General features: G+C 35.6%; 1 protein-coding gene across 4 annotated transcripts in view; it reads left to right on the forward strand.

Moving 5' to 3' along the window:
* The window catches only part of PDE4D (phosphodiesterase 4D), a 563,993-nt gene that overhangs the window by 236,877 nt on the left and 304,301 nt on the right, over positions 1-22,815 (forward strand). The window contains exon 1 of one of the 4 annotated variants that reach the window (XM_065739849.1): positions 8,322-8,590. The exons of the other annotated variants lie outside the window; for them this stretch is intronic. Within the exon in view, the coding sequence (XP_065595921.1) occupies positions 8,322-8,590 (269 nt within the window). Of the gene's footprint in view, positions 1-8,321; positions 8,591-22,815 lie in introns of those variants that run through there. 4 annotated transcript variants of the gene reach the window in all.

The following is a 22,815-nucleotide window of genomic DNA, read 5'->3' on the forward strand; positions in this document are numbered from 1 at the left end:
TCTCTTTTAGTGCATTTACTTTATGCCATCAAATAATATCTCATCAGTCTTAGGAACTTGTAGATTTTTGTACTTTTTTTTTTTTTTAATTTTCAGACCTCTCTAGATTTTGTAAATATTTCTTTGAATTCATCCTAGCTTTCAGCATATGGACAAAATAACATATTGGTTGGAATTGGTACAGATTCCTTATTGAGTAATTCATGTGTCTGTAATTCAATTGTCCATTCATGTGTCTGATCGATCACTCAGAAATGTCCTTGTTTATTTCAACATAATACTCTGTCTTAACCACATTGTTTGGAGGACCCAAGTCTAGCTTGGTAAGAGTTATTGCTCTTGCAAGATCCAGAAATAAACTCTGAATTCTGGGAATCTGGAATATTGTTATACTTCTTTCTAAGAGCTTTCTGTGATACTTTCTAATCATCAGATTTTTCAAAGCTCCATGCAGTGACATCAGCAGGCAAAATTATGCTTTCGTAAGTAAGTTAATCGATATTCCTAAAGCACTGACAGCACTTGCCAGGTCTTGCCTTAAGAAGTCTAAGATAATGACTACAACTTGCCTAGCTCTGTACTTTTTAAGCAAACTCATATCTGTATTAAATATTGTCTGAGGAGGTGGCCTGGCTTGACCCTGCTCTGTCTGAACTCTGCCCTTTCCACTGCCCTCTTCCTTTCCCTCAACTCCTCATTGCTCTGAACAGTTATTTTTGCTTATAGGTGTTTTCTGATCATGTGAGGCCTGCCCTTCAATTACAATTTAGTGCTTAAGTGAAAACTTTTAAGTGTTGCAAGGGCAGGAATGTTGCCAAATACTCCTCTCCATTCCTTCATCTAGATGTGTAGAAGTACATCAATTTCCCTTTATCCTACTCCAGGAAATGTTTTTATTACACAATTGCCACTCTGTTTATTACTTGACATTTGTGATGATTCACTTTTATATTCATGTGCATGTGTGGGGAATTATGCTTCTTCCTAACTTTTCCCTGCAAACCATGCCTCTTGCCATGTCAAATACTGTATTTTTAAAAGTAATGCTGCTTCTTTCTTTACAAAGTTTCTGTTTCTGTTAGATATTCTAGCATGTGTCACTCTAGCTGTTTTTCCAACAGTTGGTATAGTAGAACTTTTATTTTCCAATGATTATTTCTTTCTTTGTTCAGTCAAACAGGATTTTGTTTTCTAACTTTCTAACGAAAGTTCTTCAGAATAGACCCATTTTTTCTTATACCTTTATGTTAAGTAACAACTGATCTTGTTAGAGCAAAATCTTCAGACTGTTCTATGCCATGCTGATATAATCTTTTCATTTATAACAAAATACTAAGCACTCTGCTCTTGAGATCTCTGTTTCCCCCAATTCTTTGTTGTTGTTGTTGTAGTCCTGTATGTGAATGTGTTTTTAGGTTGAGTTCTTTGACAGTTCATTCACTGTAGAATTTACAGGATGACAGTGGATCACCTCCAACAATGCTTAATTCATAGAATTTTATTTCAGAAACAAACAGCATTCTGAAAACAGCATTAATTCTTCATAACAGCATGAATTGTAGAATTGTAGAATTTTGAGAAGATTTGGAAAGAATTTCAGTTTTCATCTTCCAGAAGTACGTTAAACTGATCTATTTAAATATTTGTATTCATCTTACACCTATTTTGGAAGCTCTCCTATGGATATGTCTTTGATTTAGCTAATTATTTTGGACGTATATGTGTAAATGTTTTCTGTAACATCTACATAAAATATTGCTGAAGTCTTTGTGCATGAATTTAAAATCTTACACTTATCTCTGGCCGTGTTTTAGAAAGTAGCTGTTTTATGTGCTTGTTCTCTTTTATGTCATATGCTCCATGTTCCCTTATCTCTACTGATTATGCCATTCACAGAGAAGATACAGCATAAGTCCAGCAGCTCATCTGCAGAAATTAACAACTAAACAGAGGGGTTTTTTTTGTTTTTTTTTTTTTTTTTTTTTTGTAGAATCACGATAACATTTCAATAATAATAATAAGACTGGCTAAGTAGAATCCCACTTTATTGAATTGTAAGATAAAACTGACTGAATCTATGAAAATAGTTTTTATTATCTCGGGAATGGAAGTACTCTAAAATTTTAAGTGATGGCTTGTGTTTTGTTGATATTGATGATACCTAACTTTAGGCATAATATGAGCTGTTATTTCTTCTCTTTCTGAAATCAAATTTACTTACATCTATCTACCTGACTATCTGAATGGGAAAACAATTTGATAAGCACTATATTGAGCTTGGAAAACCAAGATTGTTGAGTATGCAGTGATTGGTAGGTATGAAAACGATACCGAAAACTTTACTAGTAAGTAATATTTTATTGAACTCCTCTCACCTATTATTTATTATTTTATCCTTCTTTTATCTTTATTTCTTTCTTTACTGCAGTGCTCTGGAATTCAAACCTTAACCTCTTTTCCTAGATGAGAATTATAGCATCATCCAAGATTTTTATTTTCTATTTTATCTACTGTTAGGATTGTTTCTACTACACCATAACCTAGGGAACCTGTAGTTTACTTCAAGAAATTAAGCCATTATATAGCATCCTTTCTTTACAAACAACTCTGACTTTCTGACTGCATTCCTTTCTCACTTCTTCTGTGCTATTCTCAGGTGCCCAAGTACTTCAGCATGTTCTGACCTCACAGCTAGCCCTACTTTAAGACTCGATCACCTGAGGTCCCTAACAACCTGAACTCTCCAATGACCCACCAGTGCTGATCCACTTACTTTTAGAGAAGTATCACGTCAGAAGTTTGAGCTTTAACTTGTGCTCCTATTTGTACACAGTTATCTCAGACAAGATATTTCAATAACTTTTCATATTTTATGTGGAAAAGTTTATCTGTACCTTGTGAGTGGTTCCATTTATGCTTAAAAAAGAAATACTGCAACAGATTGCTTTAAGAATAGTCACAACCTCATATTTTATAGTTATAAAATTATATTGACTTTAACCTACTCTAGCTGTAAAACAGAAATTACATTTTAATTTTTGGGTTTTTTTTACGTAAAAATCAAGTACTATCAGTTTTGTTCTACAGTATTACTTAGAGAAGTTACATTTTTCTGATCTTCATGATGAACAGAGGAGTGAATGTTTTTAGTCTGTAATGTTGATTTATTGTAAGGAGCATATTTTATAGCAAGGTTTCTGAAAAGCGCTATACTGTTTTTTTTAAAAATATAATATTGTGATAATTGGAAGAGGGTAGAAGTTATTGATTCTTCTCTGGTTTTGTAATACTGAGTGTCTGTTTTAAGAAGATTCTAGTTTTCTGTTTTTCTTTTGAGCCTTAGGCTGTTTTAGTTGAAAGCAAAGTAAGTAAAAGTAAGTATGATCTTGATATAACTTTTTCCTATTGCAGTAATGACTAAGCAAAATTTGGAAAAATAGATTTAACTGTGAATATATTTAATATTTAATCATTGCAATTGAGGCACAGAATATAATTATACTTAAAGCAGTATCGGTATTAGTTTTTGGAAATGTGATTTTTATGATGTCTTATCTTGGAAGATGGATTTTTTATTTATTTTTATTTTTTTGTGAAATTTCGCATCATGATTTCAGTGATCTCAATAGTAAGACTGGGGAAGAGCCCAGAAGACTAACTTGTAGAAGAAAAGAATCCTTAGATAAGAAAGCGACCCTTAAAGGCCATGTAGTCCAACTCCCCTGCAAAGAGCAAAGATGTACAGATAGATCATGTTGCCTGGGACCTTATCCAGCCTCACCTTGAGAGTGTCCAGGAATGGGGAATTAACCACATCTCTGGGCAGTCTGTTCCAGTGCCTCATCATCCTCACTATAAAGACTTTTTCTTCACATCCAAACTAAACCTATCATTTTTGAGCTTGAAGTCATTTTCCCTTATTGTATCACCACAGACCCTACTAAAGGGTCTGTCCCCTTCTTTCCTGTAGCTCCCTTTTAGATACTGAAAGGCTGCTATCAAGTCCCTTCATGGCCTTCTCTTCTCCAAGCTGAACAGTCCCAGCTCTTTCAGCCTGTCCTCATAGGAGAGGTATTCCATCCCTTGCATCATTTTCGTGGCCTCCTCTGGTCATGATCCAACAGGTCTATGTCTCTCATGTGCTGAGGACGCCGCATCTGGATGCAGTAATCCAGGAGAGGCCTCACCAGTGCAGAATAAAGGGGCAGGATCACCTCCTTTGACTTGCTGGCCACACTTCTTATGATGCAGCCCAGGATAAAGTTTACTTTCTGGGCTGTGAGGGCACATTGCTGGCTCGTCCTCAGCTTCCCATCCACCAGTACCCACAGGTCTGTTTTGGCAGGGCTGCACTCAATCCTTTCATCTCTCACCTTGTATTGGTAGTGAAGGTTGCCTCAACCCAGGTGTGCATTGCACTTGAATTTTTTGAGCCCCATGAGATTCAGCTGAGCCCACTGCTCAAGCCTGTCTAGGTTGGCATCTCAACCATGAGGTGTGTCAACTGCACTCCACAGCTTGGTGTCATCTGAAAACTTTCTGAGGGCGCACTTGACACCTGTCAGTGAGGATATTAAAGAGGATCAACCACAGTACTGTCCCCTGAGGGGCATAACTCATCACTGATCTCTATCTAGACATGGAGCCATAGGCCACCACTCTCTGGACTCAATCCTGCAGCCAGTTCCTTGTCCACTGAGCAGTCTACCCATACTCATCTGTATCAAAATAAAATAAAATAAAATAAAAGCAAAATACTTCTTCTTCTTCTTTTTTTTTTTTTTTCTAATCTTGGTTGAGAAACCTACAGTCTGTGGTTCTGATCACAAGAAGATTTTTTATCAGTTCCAGAATTTTTTGTTCCATTTTGTTTCTTTCACTTTTGAGGTGCGTGTATGTCAGATTAAGATGCCTAGGGAAATACAATATCTGCATTCATATTTTCCTTAGCGTTTTAGTTTTTAAGTAAATGTTGCTACCTAAATGTCTGTGCTTGTATTTTTTGCTAACAGGTTTTATCTTGCTGTTCTGTACATGTTCCATATTACCTCTTTTAATATGTGGCTACTCTTTCAGTTCCTGTAATCACAGAATCTCAGAATTGCAGGGTTTGGAAGGGGCCTTAAGAGGTCATTGAATCTAAGCCCTATATGCTTGGTGTCAAACAGCCCTTAATTCTAATATTATAAAGAAAGCGGGATTTTGAATCTAGATTTGTAGACTAATTAGTCTAATTAGAAACTTCTTTTCTATCATTTTCTCTGTAAAGTAGTCCAACTTGAATTATGAACTGAAATCAGTGTTAGTAGTCTTAGAGTTGTCATTGACACAATGATCTCTTAAAAGAATTTCTGGCTTAAGAAAGCCACTATAGTTCTCTTCAGACCATACACTGGAATAGACATAAGATGGCAGTATTTCATAGCATAAAATAACCTAGGTCTCACAATACAAACTGTATTGTTTGAAAAAAGTGATTGGACTTGTGTAGCACTGTAGACTAACACAAGTGATATTTTTTTTCATCACACAAACAAAATAATCACTTATATCGTTCTCCATGAGCAGAATTTATATATTTATTCTTCTTGTTGAAGAACAGTGCTGTGTGTATTGTTCTTCCAAAGAAAAAGGAATAGGAGGAATGATATTGTTAGTTAAATATTAGTTACAATTTAATCCAGTTATTTTTTTCTGTCTGTGGATTAATGGTTCATTTAGAATTTAAATTTCATAATTCAAAATTATGGTTTTGATGTTTTAAATATATCTGGATCTTAGTTTAATTTTGGGCTGTATTAATCTTTACACTGCTGTACTTTACCCCAGCAGAAGCTGAGTACCACATAGCTGCTCACTCTTTTTCCTCAGGTGGGGTGGAGAACAGAACTGGAAAGGCATAAGAGAGAGAATTCATGAATTATGGACAGCTGAGGTGAAACAAAAACTGCAGTTACAAGCAAAGCAAAAGTTTAAATTCATTCACTGCTTTACATTGACTGGCAGGTATTCAGCCATGTCTAGGAAAGCTGAGCTCACCACATGTAACTGTTTGAGAATACAAGCACCATCACTCTGACCACCACAATGTTATAATAATATGATTAATACAATGATACAATTACTTCATCTTCAGCCCACTGTTATAATTCAGCATGATGACATACGGTATGACGTTTCCCTTTGGCCAGTTTGAGTCATCTTTCCTGGTTCTGTCCCCTCCCAGCATCCTGTGCAGCCTCAGCTCCACTCTGGCAACGCAGCGTGAGGAGCTGAAAACTCCTTGCTTGGCCTGGTGCAGCATTGTTCAGCAACAATAGAAACATCTGTATGTTTTCAATGCTGTTTTCATCAGAAGCCCAAACAGCAGCAGAATACAAGGCTCTGTGAAGAAAATTGTCTCTATTCCAGCTAAAACTATGACATAAACCCTGATTAAATCATACATCTAATTCTAGAAAAATAGATAAAATGAAATGCATGGTATTTTCTGCATTCTGTGGCACTGTCCAAGACTGAGTAAAATTTATAAATACCCTGTTATTGAATTTCATTATGAGACAGTACAGTTAAACTTGTCTAAATAATGTAGCTGACACCTGATAACAATGTCATTCCTAACGTAAGTTGACCTTTCAGTTGCTGTTCTGCCCTGCTTCTGCCACCATCGCTATGTTCTCTTTGTAATTTTCAGGATTTCTGACCTCAGTTCTAAGTACAAAGGTGATTCCTCTTCTTTTTTGGCACAGGTCTGCTTTTATGGGATTTCTGATTTCACCTTAATGTACGCAACAGTATCTGCCTTTCACATGTGGTAATATAATTGTAGTCAAACAACCTTCACCCCTTTGAAAACCTGGATACTGTGTGTGCTTCTAAAATGAAATTCTTATTCATGAAGAAAAGCAGAATTGTAAGATAAAGAGAAAAATATATTACTAACAAAAATAATATGCAAGCAATGCTCTGATGTTGAAAAGAAATATTTCTTAAAGTAGTGATGACTTGTTCCTTTAGAATGAAGAGGAAGTATGTTTATAACTGAAATGTTATTGTTGTCTCTGTAAAGGCGAATACTGAAAGCTTAAGTAAATATTAGTCTTCCACTGGTTATTACAGGTCTTTGCCAACAGTCATCAACAAAACTGAGCACATTAATAAAAATTTCCTCCTTCAGAATAGATGGAGTGAGTTATTTTAGTTAAAAATAAGTCTTAAAAAGCAACAGCAACCTTCTAACTTAGAATTGAATGAAAAAGATTTCCTTGGATTAAAAAACTGTGCTGAAATATTCTTTGTATAATTCTTTAAAATATTTTTAATGAAATGTAATAGTAGTATGCAATATGCATTGATGAAAGAATTGCAAGTACTTCTGCTTTTTATATTTCAGAGGTTCCCTTTTCATAACGCTAGACAGTTTGTTTCCTCACCAACAGCAAACAGTAAAAAAGGCACTTTCATAGTTCAATTAGTGACGATACATTAAATTAAAAATATCTTATTACACTGATATCAGTATCTTGTAGTCTGGTTTGGCAACTTTTAACATCATGTCTGTTTTGTTTTATATTCTGGAAAATGTAAGGTAGCACTGGTCTTTCCTAAACGCATTTGAAAAGTGGGTGTCATAAAACTGCTGTTGTTGGGGTGGGGATAAGGAAGAGAAGGCAGAACTGGAACCTTCTTACACTATTTTAGTGTTTACTAGTTAGCTTGAGGTAAAAGTTTGTAATTTGTAATTGGGAATAACAAAGGTAAATACTGTAGATCATGGGAAAGACAAAACAAACAAACAAACAAAAAAAAACAACCACAACAACATACAAGAGGATGTCCCCCCCCTCCTTTTAGACCTCCCTGAAGGCTCAGGAGTAAGCAAATGGAAAGAATAATCAAACAAATGAACACGCATCTGACGCTTAAGCCCTCCTCCAGCACTTTTTATATACATAATGAGAAGCTACTCAAGCAGCTGCAACACATTAGTTCCGATAGTTTAGCAGGCAGATTTATAGCTCCAACAAAAGGCTGTGCTCACTCGCTATGATAGCTAATAAGTGATCTTTGGCAAGAGGACTGTGAGAGGAGTGGTAATATTTAATAGGTTTCTGTGGAGGAGTTAGTTCACTTTTTTCTTTGCAGATCTTAATCTGCAGAGAGGCTGAGGGCAGCAACACCATGTTGAGAGAAGCATAGGCTAAGGAAGAGACTGGAGCTCTGCATGGTTCCTTGGAGGCAACTTGGGAAGGAGATTTTGTTAAGCAGTCAAGCTATTATAAGGCTGTAGCAGATCTTAGTAGCAAGCTTACCTGGGAGGCATGGCTCAGCAGACAAGCTCGGACACCCTGGCTGTTCCTGAGGTGGATAACTCACACTGTCAAAATCCATGGTTAAATGAAGATCTTGTGAAGACCCTGAGGGAAAATCTGTTGCAATATGAAAAGTCTGGGACATCTAAGAAATCTTCATCTGCTTCTCCTCGTTTATCTCCAGTTATTTCTCCTCGAAACTCTCCCAGGCTTTTACGCAGGATGCTTTTGAACAGCAACATACCAAAGCAGCGGCGTTTCACTGTGGCACATACCTGGTAAGCACTGAGCAGGTCGTTACAAGATGTCAGGTTAATTTGTCTGCATAGAACATTTCTCTCTTTGGTGTCAGGGCTTGTGTATTCTTGACCTAGGCATGAATTGCTCTAACTAAAAGAGACAATTTAGTAGTTCTAATTTGTGACTCAGGTTAATTTCATATCTGAAGTTTAAAGCAGTGAGTTAGATAACAAATAAAAAAACAAAAAACAAAAACACAGATGTATTTGCTTTTTCAAAGCCACCTTTTTTCCTCAGTTTTTTAGATGATAATTCATTCCTTCCTCTTCTTCCAGGGGAAAAAAAAAACAAAAAAACAACTGGAGTCTTAGAAGGAAAAGTTCTTATATGGTTCTGTGCTGTTTAAGCTAGAATAAGGAAGTCTTTTTTTTTTTTCAATCTTTTCTTATGCATTCTTATCTATTTACATATTTATAGCCAATTCCCCTTTCCCCTCTTCTCCCCCCATGTCTACGCTCAAAGCAGGACAACTTGACTTTATTTCTCAACAAAGTTCGAATTAAGAATTACTTGATAGAGATGGGTGGGTATAGAATGTATATGAAATAGTACTTCTTATTAGAACAGCATCTAACATAAACAGCAGGAAGACAGAAAGGGAAACCCTTCTTAAATGGTTCAGTAGCACTGCTTTCTTTTTTTTTTCTTTTGTAACTCAATCATTTTTTATCTATGTCATTATAATCAAATATATATATTAAAAAAATCTTTATTTTGTTGCATCAATCTCCTGCAAAACAGCAGCATAATTTCATTACTTGATTTATTCTTTTTTCCAAATGATCCGTACTAGATTACTGTAACTCAATAAAACTTGCCTGTTTGTTTTAACGGTCCTGACATCTTAATGTGTTCTGTTTGTTTTTTCCTCTTTTTTTTTTTTGTCGTGTCAGATTTTATCCTCAATATTTTTCAAATAATATGTAATATAAAGAGTAGAAGTATATCTGAAATATACTCAAATTAAGTGATGCCTTATAAGTAATACATAGACACTTTATTCAAGTTTATTTTCATTTGTCTGATATTAAATCTATACCACAGCTATGTGATAAGTATGTATTCTACATATTTACAATAAATATTTTTTGTGGCTAAGATGTATTTCTGTGTTGCATGTTAAAATATACTAGCAAGCACATATAAGGGGAAAATGATGTTACAATATTGAAGTTAATAATAGATTCAGAAATGAATATATATATATATATAGCATAATAAACAGTAAAGGCTACTTGAGAAAGATGTCTAGATTCAGCATATAGGTAAGCATGGATGCATACCACAGACAAAATCAATCAAAGACCAGCAAGCTTAGTATATGGCACATTAAAATGTAATGGCAAAAAGTAATAATAATAATAAAATAAAATAACCCAACAACTGCTGTTTTTCAGCTTGCAATTACAGACCTGGCTTAGAGTAACATGTTCTCCTCTGTCAGTATTACTCTTGAAAAGGTGGGGGTGGAAAGAATGTGTGCCTTTTTTCTTAAAAAATATTTTAAAACCAGTGTACCTGATCAGACATTGCATATATTAAAAGAGAAAACTGAATAAAGTTATGAGAATTCATTTTCCCTTAGTAATGAAATATAACCTCCACAGTATTAAGGCTTTCTAACTGCTGCTTTTCATAAAACAGCCTCACAATGAGAACATGCAGGACTTAAACAAAAACCAAACAAACAAAAAAGCAAGACAGCAATTCAGGCAGAGCTATTTTACTTTGTAAACTGAAAATAAGTTGTTTTTTTTTTTTTTCCAAAAAAATTGCAAAGCAAAGTTATCATGTAAGATTATCTGTTGTGACAGTTATTGTGAACAGTTCAAGAATACAGAAAGGAAATGTATTAAAGGCGACAGTAATGAAGTGAACAAACAGGTTCAGGCTATGTGAAAGGGCAAAGGTTTTCGGAGTATTAAAAAGTAGAATTTTGTTTAAATGCACTTCCCATAATGAGTTTCAGAAAGTTTTTAATTTTGGTAGAGTACCTCTTTTAACATGATGCTGACTGTAGGAAGTGTTTGTTTTTCTCCAAATCGATGAGGTACCTACCCATAAGATTCAATATTAACACGTGCCCAACTAATATAATGGGAGGATCGTGAAAGATTGCTATGTAAATTTTTAATCACTACATGGGATTTAAATAGATTAATGGAGTATGTAAGCCTTTGGTATTTCTGTAAGAGGCTCCACTGTTCATCTTTCTTGAAAAGTTAAGCCGTTCTGACTGAAGCCACATCTCGAGTGATATAGGAGGAGTGTTTAAGAAATGGACAAGGCCATTTATGTCTGTTCTCTCTGAAGTAGTTTCCAGGAAGGCATGTAACAAATTTTGTGTGTGTGTATTTGTGAGTGTTTTAACATTCCAGTTTAAACCATGAGGTTTTTTAGGGAAACTATGAGCTGTTTTCAGAGAAGTGATAACTTCAGTTTGCTTGCAGGAATGTAATGAGAAAATTGCTAATAGTTCTGTTGTCTTGGTGTTCATTACTGGCTGATAGCCTCAGACTTTGTTCCTCCTTAACTGTAATTAGGAATTCATTCTAACAGTTGAAAGAGTAACTTCCAAATTACTAATTTTAGGTTTGTAAGAGGAGAAAAAGCACTACCTTGAGAGCAAGTTGAGATAGGAGATTTTAAGCAGTTGAGTTGCATAAGATCTTCATTTTGATGGAGAAATTTCTGAATAACTTGTTGTTTTGGAGGGTGTTACAGCCTATGGTTGTAAAATTTAAACCAGTTAACTCATTTGGAACTGTTGGCCTGCACCACTTCATTATATAGATAATGTCAGACTATAGGAAACAACCATAACTACTGGAAAGACACAAGAGTTTCAAACTTTTGTGGCCAGGAATTCAAATATGCTCTAGACAGAAGTGACTCAAGTTCCTTAGAAATCTGCATTATACTGAGCTACTGAAAAGTTATCATAACGCTTTGAGGCCTGTTCAGTATGGTGATCTACTAGTACTAATGACAGTCAGATATAGTCAAGATAAACGAACCCTTTGGGCTCATCTTTGGCAATGGCAGTTTCTCTGTTGTCTCGTCTGATCCCTCCCATGCCATTTCTCAGCCACTGACTCCCTGGTGCAATTTGACAAGGGCATCATTATGGTGGGTTCATTTGTAATGGGATTTGCAAACAGAGGAGACTTTCGTCTCCAGGGAGGGAAGTCAGCCAATAAGCGTGACGTGTCCAAAGGTCTGTGGAAGGATGTTTAGATACTCAAAATCCTGCAGCTCTAGGAACTTGTGGGAAATCTGCTTTCCTTTATTTAACATGAAAAATTCCTTTCTGTAGAGAAGAAAGGAGAAGCAAGAAGTCTACTTGAAATAAACTAGTATCATCAGTGCAACATAGCAATGGTGTATAATAAAATAATAATAATAATAAAAAGAAAGATGAAGTCAGATCATAAGAGCTCTTAATCATTTTGGTTTTGCTTTATAATTATCTATTGTCTTAATATTTCTCTATGAACACAAAACATTCAAAAAGCAGGTTTTTTTTTTGTTGTTATATATTATTTTGGACAGAACATTTGCTCCCCTTAGCATTTATTTTTTTGTGTGAATTCAAATAGAGGAAGTAGTGATAAATGACATTCTTTTCATTATATAAAGTGTTGTAATTCGTAGTTTCATTGCTATCTTTCTCTTTGATATCTCTGTCCCTTCAATAGGTCCCCTAGGACTCATTTAGTAACTTTTGATTTTTGAGATTTTAGCGGGTTTGCTCTTTAGATAGTCTTAAATTTTTCTTTATGTATCTACCCTCAAATCTAAACATTTAATATAGTTATTGGCTGTAAGAATAGAAGTATGTACCCATTTACAGACAGCACTTTCATCTGAATTCAGACAGCCTTTGTCCCCTCCCATAGTAAATATTTTCACATTGACTTTGGCACTCAGTTATGAAAACGATAGATGCCTTAGAAATAGTTTAGATAGATATGGATAGGGTGTGCCATTCTAAGTTTCAGGAATGTAACTGGCATAAGAATATTGATAAACTCAGGTCTTTTGTTTATTTCTATTTCAAAATATCTTTTCAAAATACAATAAAAACTCAAAACTCAAATGTTGATTATAAATATGTAAGAATTAAAACGGTGCTTTTCTTCAATCCACCAAACATGATGTGGTTCTGTGCTACTGGATTCGGTGTATTTTTGCTGTAACTGTGCTAAGCTACACTGAAATTATACCAGAGTGAATCTATAGACTTTTTCTGTTCCAAATTTTATGATACATTTTATTCAAAGACTTTTAAAACAATATATGCTTTCCTTTCTTACACTACTCAGTGCTTTTCAGGAAACAGAAGTAATCTAGTGTATGTGTACTTTAAGTATTACTAAAGGAAGATGAATCAAAGCAGAATAGGTTTACAACTATGGTCAGAAAATCGAGGAAGTATTGTGAAATGTATATGTAGGTAAGGATGTATATAAAATACATAAGCAAATAAACTCTATATTAAACAGTTGAGAAGTTCTATAGCATACCTATCCAACCTGCTACATTTATACTTTTTTATTCTATTCATGTTTTGATTAAAAAGAAATACAAAAAGAACAGTTTTTTTACTTATATGAAACATATAGTATAGTTAATATTTATGTGGCCTGAGACAATTTCTCTTCACTCATTGCAGTCCAGGTAGGCTATGAGTTTAGACATCCACGTTCTAGATAGCAGGGCAGACTAGTTCAACCAATAGAGGAAAAATAATTGTTATGAATGATTACAGACTTGTTAGATTGCAGCATATTTTTTCTGATCTAGTGAAGTGCAGGTACTTTTGAGAGCCAAGGCAGTATTTAGTCAGGTTACAGATGCAACAAAATTTATTAAAAATAACATCCTCTTGAATGGCAATATAAAAAAAATATGAAGCTTAAAAAGAGAAGATTATAAGAATAACCTTGTTTCACCAAGGGCAAATTGTGTCTGACAGACTTGGTGGCCTTTTTTGATGGAGTTACAGCATTCGTGGATAAAGGAAGATGAACTGACATCTACCGGGTCTTGTGCAAAGCATTTGACACTGTTCTGCATGACACCTGATCACCAAATTGGAAAACAAAAGGATTTGATAGATGGACCGCATACTGGATAAGGAATTGACTGGACGGTCACTCTCAATAGATTCGCAGTCAACAGCTCAATGTCCAAATGGAGGCTCATGATGAGAGGCATTCCTCAGGGACTGGTGCTGAGACCAGTGCTGTTTAGCATCATTGTAGGTGACATAGACAGTGGGATCAAGTGCACTTTCAGCAAGATTGCAGATACCACCAAGCTGAGTTCTGCAGTTGACAGACAATGGCCAGGGCAATCCCAAGCACAAGCACTCAACATGAGCCGGCAATGTGTGCTTGCAGTCCAGAAGGCCAACCATATCCTGACTTGCATCAAGAATGACCATATGGTCAAGGGAAATGATTCTGCCCTTCTACTCTGCTCTTGTATGACCCCACCTGGAGTACTGGATCCAGTTCTGGGGCCCCCAACACAAGGATGTGGATTTATTGGAGCAAGTTCAGAGGAGGGCCACAAAGATGATCAGAGAGCTGGAGCACCCACTCTATGAGGACAGGCTGAAAGAGCTGAGGCTCTTCATACTACAGGAGAGAAGATTCTGGGGGATATTATAGCCAACTGGAGGAGGGTCCACAGGAAAGTCAGGGAGAGACTTTTTGTAAGAGCATCTTATACCCAGTATTTTTTGCAACTCACCCGTGCTAAGTTTCTGCACTCAATTCTTTATCAAGAATTTGTACAACTAATATGTATCTTCTTTATGTTCTCCAGTGAACCAAATTTATCAGCACTGGTAGTCTCATTAAGACAGACAGAGCTAATCAAGTAGTTATTGTATTTTATTGTGACAGGTGCTCCGAAAGCATGTTCTGATAGTGGGGTTGATTTATTGTAGACTATGTTTTTCTGGGCAATAAATGTTCAAGTGAGCTTTGGAATACTTTTAATTTGTAATAAAACACAAGAATGTGGGATGTTCAATTACATATCTTAGTTTTATAAGCCAGACTATCTGGCATGTCCAAGAAGTTTGATATTGTTCTTCACGATGTGAATTTGTTCATGGGCTTCTCTCTTGATAGTAAAAACCAAAAACAAAAATTAAAACAAACACACTCTGGATGAGTTAAATGTTTGAAAACACAAGGATGTGTATGTGTGTGTGTGTGTGCATAGGTGTTTCTAGTATGCATTTTCTAGTTATATTCAAATAATTTATTTAATTGCTACCATAAATATACTCTTGCATTCTAGAAGACATGCAGTAATTAACAACATACACTGTTTTTCTAGAGATGGGATAGTTCACTGAGTAAGAAAAACTAGCGATTGTATTTCCAGTCTTGCCAAAGTCTTGCTGTGCAGCTATAAGAACCTTTATTATCTGCTCTATTTTCAAGAATATGTCACAAGAAAATAATTCTAGAATAGTGTAATTGCAATCATGGCATGTAGTGCATTACATAATAAAAAGAAAAATAATGAATTGTATGAAAGAATGCTACCATGGGAAACAGACTTAACCACATAATTAAATGTGGAAATCCAGTAAGATCACCAAACATATTATTAGAAAGGCTAAGATTTGCCTTTCCAGTGAGCTGTTTCCCCAAATTAAAATAATTTACAACAGAAGAAATATTTCTAAATGTATTGTTTTTCCAAAAGTCTGATGCTTGTTGTAGAAGATAGCAAGTTAAATACTCAATCTCAAAATGATTCAGAACAATTATGTACTCAATATTACTTCATGTAACAGTCACATGCTTGAAACCTTACATATGATCCTTTTTTGCATATATCCAGTGCCTGTACGATGAGGTACATGTGTCAGAGTCCTAGCTGCAACTGTTGTCATGGAGTAGCTTTTAATATCTGGTGGCAGTACTGTAGATGCACTCATGACAACACAAAGCTTTTGGCTTTTTGTCAACAGTGACTTGCCAATAGCACCAATATAGAAATGTTGATTAGCATAAAGGAAAACATTGAATTAGCTATTAGAGAGGTTAAATTCCACTTTATTATTGTTAGCAATGTAAGAAGTAACAGTAAGGATGAATCTTAGTGAGTTCAAGATTGGGCTGCATCTTTCAAGTTGCAAAATCCATCTCAAAAGAAAATAATTTTAGGCAAGAATAATAGAAAAGGTATTTTGGGAATATTCTATTAAAATACTGGAAAATACTGACTTACTCTGCCTCAGATATTTAGTCTGAGGATCTTTAGTGTTCCACCCTACCCCACAAGGACATACTGAGAGAAATCAATGTACTGTTCCTCCTCACCTCAGTATTGCTGAGTGATGTGGTACAAAACACAGCATCATCTACTCTGTTCTGTTAGGTGGCAATGAAGAAAACATGTGCCTCCTGACCCAACAGCATATTGTGCTGTTAGTACTATTCTATTTTTTTCTTAAAGACATCTCGGTCCTGTTTAGTCCTGTTTTATTTTTAATAACAGAGTACACCCTGAGGTCTTATCTGTAAATTATTTTTCACTTTGTCCTTTTACCTTACTGAAATTTCAAGGTGATCTATTTTCTGTCTTTTTTCTCAAATTGGGAAACCCTTTCCTTTTGAGGGTTGTGGTGTGATCTTGACAAACCTTTATAAAATACGACATTTTTTCATCATGATAATATTCTGCTGTCTTTTATTCCTCCTAGGGAAGTTAGTAAAGTCAGTGATTTATTTATGATTCTTCTAGAATCTCTATATCTCATGGGGATTTCAAAACTCCTTCGATCCCTAGAGTATCAGTTGAAAATACTATAGAATCATAGAACCATCTGAGTTGAAGGGACCCTAAAAGGTCACCTACCCAAGTCCTCTGAAATGAGCAGGGACACCTATAGCTTGATCAGAGCCTGGTCCAGCTTCACTGTCTCCAGGGATGGGCCATCTACCACCTCTCTGGGCAGCCTTTTCCAGTGCCTTATCACCCTTATTGTAAAAAACTTGTTCCTTGCATCCAGACTAAATCTCCCTGTTTAGTCTGAAACCATTTCCTCTTGTCCTATCTCAACAGACTCCAGAGTCTGTTCTCTTCCTTCTTATAGCCTCCATTCAGATACTGACAAGCCGCCATCAGGTCTCCTTGAAGTCTTCTCCAGGATGAACAGCCTCAGCACTGGTATGCTGAGAGAGAGTTGCTCCTTTTCTGTTGTCAGGCCTACTTCACTGGATTATGAGAGGGAACCATAGGAAGACTCAGCTCAGAAGATGGAGGAAAATATCTTTCATTCTCTATATATTTTCAGAGCCATCTAGTTCTCCAGACTATATGCCACACTGAATACCAAATTCATTTGTACATATATCTTATAAAAGAGGAAAAATTGTTTTTGTCTTGTGGCTTTCTACAAGCTGCTACTTGCATATCCCATGTGAGAAGACCATCAACAATCAAGAAGAAATGGAAGCAATTTATTAGTGTTCAAATTAGCCTTATAAAAATGTCATGAGCAATTCAAGTGTACACAATGCAACATAATTAATATATAGAAGACGAGATCAGGTAAAAACATGAAATGATCTCAGATTGTAGAACTTGCTTGAATATATTTTTCTTTTATGCATGCTTGTGTTATGAGCTGAAACTGTTAAATCCATGGTTCTATCTATCCCCTTCTGTTAGTATGTGATTATCCTTTAATTATCCATGATAAAATCAGACAGAAAAGAAGCAATAAGGACTTTGAAATGGAAATCACTTCATATTATAAAGGTGATCCATTCATTATCAACAAATAGGGTTGTGTTATGTACAAACTTAGAAAACTTTATTTTTCATGAATATTCCAGAAAAGATTAACACTCTTTTAGAACTGAGTGTTGTATATTCTGTATATATATATACAATATATATAATATATAATTTATATATAAAGTGGGAGAAACAATAACAGAAAGATAACATAGCTACTAATAAATAATTTACTTCTTTGGTTAAGTCTTAAATTCTAACACAAAGTAGTTATATACAATGTAATCTAAAAATGTTTGGACCTTGGACTAGATTTAATTAATTGTACAGATTCCACAAAGGTAACTGACTTTCACTTAATTAATCTCATGCACACAAAAAAATTTATACTAGAAGAACCCCATTTATTTGGAAGTCTTGCAGAAGAAAAACCTGCTTAAATATACAAAATTATGTGAACAATGAGTAAAAGCTTCTTAAAAAGCAGTACTCTCAAGGAACTTGAAATGAAAGCCTATAGCAGGTCAGCTGGTTTTGGATAATTTAAATGCAGATGAATGGTTACTTCAGTGAGTTAAGGGGAAAACTTCATTCGGATACTGATAGTGTATTTTAATGGAACGAGGAAGAAAATCTGTAGTGAAAGATGAGCCATAATTTTATTTTAATCAGAACACTTTGTGCTGTCTTTTTTCATGGAGATACAGCCTAAAGTTAGGACAAACATGTTAGACATCTTCTAGTTTATCCAATAAATCAATATTGATACATATTTTCTAGACCCTGTATTTTTCAGACTATCTCCTATTTCTATACAATCTAATGTGAGTTTGCCTTGTTATTAACATTCAGAATACTTTAAATAAGTTATGAATCTTTGACATTTTCTTCAAGCTGAAATGATATTACTACTCTTTTTTTTTTTTTTCAAGTTTAGTGGATAATGCTATGAATATTTTTCACTGTAGATTTTTTTTAGCATTTGTTCAGCTAGTAGACCTGTCACCTAACAAATTTCATTTGAGTGGAACTCTAATTTCAAATTCCTAAAACAAACTTTCTTTAGAAAAAGCATCTTGTAATTGTTTCTGTGGTCTCAGGGCACAAAAAATAAGAAAAGCATCCAAATATACACAATGACTGATACATGTACTGGTAGCAGCAGAAAGTCAATATTTAGTCACTTGTACATTTGGTACACTTGGTTATTTACCATGTAGAGGACAGCACAGATAAAATTGTCAAGGAGACCCTCTCACTGAATCATGAGATTTAGAGTGGACCCCTTTGCTTTCCAAACTGTTTATCAGAAGAGTTTGGGTGCAGTTGGATCCAAACTTAGTCTCAGAATTGTACAATTTATGTACAAAGGACTATATACACAACTGATCCAAAAAGCAACTTCAGCAAAGTTTGAAAAGTTTCCACTGTTTATTAATCACTTACTGAAAATGTCTTAACCTCGAGAAGTCCCTACTGAAGGAAAGATGCTGGCATGGAGCCCAATGCTGATGAGGAGAGCTCAAAGGGCTCTGGGTTGTGATACATTCGGAGCATGATGACTGACTCATATTTCATACTATTCCTGTTTGCTTGTTAGCTCTTGGCTACTGTGTAACTGGATGCAGCCCTCACAGCTGCCACAGGCTGTTGTTGCTTAAGCAAGGATTTGGGTGAAACAGTCTTGTTGAGATAGAAGGAAGTATATCAAAATAACTTTAGTTCAATGAATAAAACGTGTTTATAAAAGCTTTCAGCAGCTTAAAAACAAAACAAAAAGGAAACTACAACAAGAAAATCTTTTTTTTTTTCTTTATAAGTAATTCCCTTGTTTATCACTGAAAAAATAAAGGTCTATCTTCTCCATAAAAAGAAAGTACAGCATTGTGTAAACTGATTACCTGTTGTTTAGTGCATTGAATATAAATCTTTGAGTGAGGATCAGGAAAAACAGGAAAACCTGTTTCTGCTCCATTCATTTCTTTAAGTAGAATATTAATTCCTTATGTGTAGGTTTTAATTGTTTACTACTTAAATAGCTTTGAGAAGGAAATAAATTCAAGTGACTTGAGCAACATAGAAGAGCATGATCTTCAGGAACCATTAAGTTTTTTTTGGGGTGAACTGTAGTGTATAATATTCACATTAGTGATACAGTTCCTTGAATAAATATACAGTATATTGAGGAGATCATTAGGAAAAATAAATGATATTCTGATTTTCTATGATATTTAGTAGTGGGGTTATTGGGCAAATCAAAAAGATAAGCTGCATCTATTTCTTTCCTGTTGGGAAAAAATTCTGTGATTGTTGTGTCCAACAATCATGTAACTCTAGAAAATAAGCTTCTCCATATCAAAGAGATGGTAGATGCAAGAACAAAATATTTTAAAATATAAACAAAACAAAAATAAGTAAGTCTTTTTGGTAACTGAGAATTGTAAACAAATTCAAGAAGAGGGAAAGATGCCCTTGTGGGTATGCTGTGGAACTGGTCCTCAGTGTCCTGGAATTTTAGACGTAGCTCTCCCATCAACTGCCAGTCTGTGGATTCAACAATGTTGTTTATACTCTATTGTCTTAATTCTAAGGACTTGAAATAAAATATTGTAATATGTATCTCAGAAGAATGTTAGTATATATTCCAATGGTTTCCAGCTATGAAGTGCTGGCATTGCTGACAAATCAAGAAAATACTTCTCCTCTTGTAAATTTTAAATATGTTTGTAGTTTCTAATGGTGTTAACGTGATGTGTAATGTAGAATTCTAAGACAATGCTGTCCTTGTTTCAAAAATTTTAACATTTTAACTAATAAAAGATACCACTGTAATTTTAAGGCTATCCATTAGCCTATACAATAAATAAATAAATAAATAAATAAATAAATAAATAAGCAAGCATGAATGTAGTTGAGAATGACACCTACATTGGACTTACCAGTTCGGGCACATGCCACACTAAGCTTGGCTGTGCAGTTCAGAGGTCAATTGCGTCTGAATGAGAGGAAAAACAGGCAGAGTAGAAAAGTACTTGTTTTAAAAAAGTGTAGACTTATTCTCTAGAGAATAAAGAACAACACTCAGTTTTAGAGAGCAGCATTTCAGTCTCGAATGCAAAGCATATTCCCAACTTTTCTCGTTAAAAGTTCCAACATCTGTAAATCCTGGGGTGAAACAAGTCTTTGTTCTGTATGTAAAACATACCTGTTCTGCTCATCCAAAGAAATACTAGTCTGATGGAAGAGAATTTGGAATCATTGATAAACAAACAAACAAACAAAAAACCCAAAAGATAAGAAGAGACAAATCTTTTCCAGCAGAGAAATCTTGAATGATCTTGACACAGTGACTAGTTTGAGTCCAAAACTACAGTCTTGAAATCTTGGGCTCTTACAGGACAATGTTTCACTTCATCTGCTAAGCAGCACAAGGAAGTATTATAAATATGTATTCATAATTCTGCAATCTTACAGAAACGGAAATAGTGTTGATTATATTACTGGTGTAGAAAATGCAATTCAACTTCATAATATATTTACTGAAATGATTTAAATAAATTTTCCCACCAAATTTTCTTGTTTAAATTAGGAAAACCTGTTTCTGAAAATGCTTTTTATTGCTATAGCTTCCTTGGGGTTGGTGGGGTTGCCACATAACAATTAGAAAAGCAGACGATTTAAAATCACGCTACCCACTCAAATCTCAATGACAACCAGTTGTGGTAAAGAGGGAAACAGAAGAAAAGGTTTGTGTTGAGGTGAGGTGTGTATTGTACTCAGCAATAGAACTCAGCTCCTTTACTTTGCAGTGTTGTTCTCAATCAAATAAGAACTTATTTATCTTAAGTGGGATACATTCGTGAACAAGGACCACAGGTTTTAAGTCCAAAATCTCCTTCTGAAAACAGGCATACAAATTAAACATTACCTGAAGAATATGAAGTATAACAGTATATTCTCTTAGCTTTCAAAATCAATTCTAGTTTTACATTCTGCTTCTAGTTTGTATTTGTCTACGTCTACATGGCAATTGGTCCGTATTTGTCATTGATTGCATTGCTTTCATTGAAAGGCCTGTCATATGAGTGACAAGTAATTCTGTAGTTGAAGGGTTGAAAGTAAAGTAGCAATATAAACAATTTCTTCATAGTCTGACATCACTGGGATATTGTAAGTCTTATAACTTTGTTGAGATCTTTGTGAGCTCTGCTCTGCTTCTGCAGTTGTGTAGGCCTATGAGACCTCTGAATTTTGTGCAAAGAACTCACTGACATTGTATAATCAAATGATTCTGTTTTCTAAATAAACTCTTTTTCCATGTCTTAAGTCCAACAGAAATGTAAATATTGTTTTCTTAAGTGCAGATTTCATATAACTATGTTTTAAACAATGTAAAGTGAATGAATCATACAGAATCACAGAATTGTAGGGGTTGGAAGGGACCTCTAGAGATCATTGAGTCCAGCCACCCTGCCAAAGCAGCTCCCTAGCCCAGGTTGCACAGCTAGGCATCTGGGCAGGTCTTGAATATCTCCAGAGAAGGAGACTCCACCACCTCTCTGGGAAGCCTGTGCCAGTGCTCCATCACCCTCACTGTAAAGAAGTACTTGTGCACATTCACGCGGAACTTCCTATGCTGTAGTTTCTGGCTATTTCCCCTTGTCCTGTCTCCACACACTGCTGAAAAGGAAAGGTATCTTAGCCTTTCCTCATAAGGATTGTTTTCCATGCGCTTCATCATCTTTGTAGCTCTCCACAGGACTCTTTCAAGGAGATCCCTGTCTTTTTTGTACCAGGGAGCCCAGAACTGTAACACAATACTCCAGGTGAGGCCTCACGAGGGCAGAGTAGAGGGAGAGGATCACCTCCCTCGACCTGCTGGCCACACTCTTTTTAATGCACCTCAGGATCTCATTGGTCTTCCTGGCCACCAGGGCACTCTGCTGGCTCATGGCCAGCCTGTCATCCACCAGGGCACCCAGGTCCCTGTCCTCAGAGCTCTTCTTCAGCAGCTCATCTCCCAACCTGTACTGGTGCATGCAGTCATTCCTCCCTAAGTGTAGACTCTACACTTGATCTTCTTAAATCTCTTCTGGTTCCTTTGAGCCCAACTCTCCAACCTGTCCAGGTCTTACTGAATGGCAGTACAGCCTTCCAGCATGTCAGCCATTCCTCCCAGCTTTATATCATCTGCAAACTTGCTGAGGGTGGACTCTATCCCCTCATCAAGGTCATTGATGAACATGTTGAATAGGGCCAGACCCAGCACTGGCCCCTGAGGAGCACTGCTAAGTACAGGCCTCCAACTGAACTCTGTGCCACTGATCACAACCCTATAAGCTCTGCCAATCAGCCAGTTCTCAGCACACCTCACCATCCACTCAGCTGATCCACACTTCCTCAACTTTGTTATAAGTATGCTGTGGGA

This window comes from Cyrtonyx montezumae, unplaced genomic scaffold (assembly GCF_038088225.1).
Source record: "Cyrtonyx montezumae isolate F1298 unplaced genomic scaffold, pur_monq_1.0 scaffold_25, whole genome shotgun sequence".
Taxonomy (NCBI): domain Eukaryota; kingdom Metazoa; phylum Chordata; class Aves; order Galliformes; family Odontophoridae; genus Cyrtonyx; species Cyrtonyx montezumae.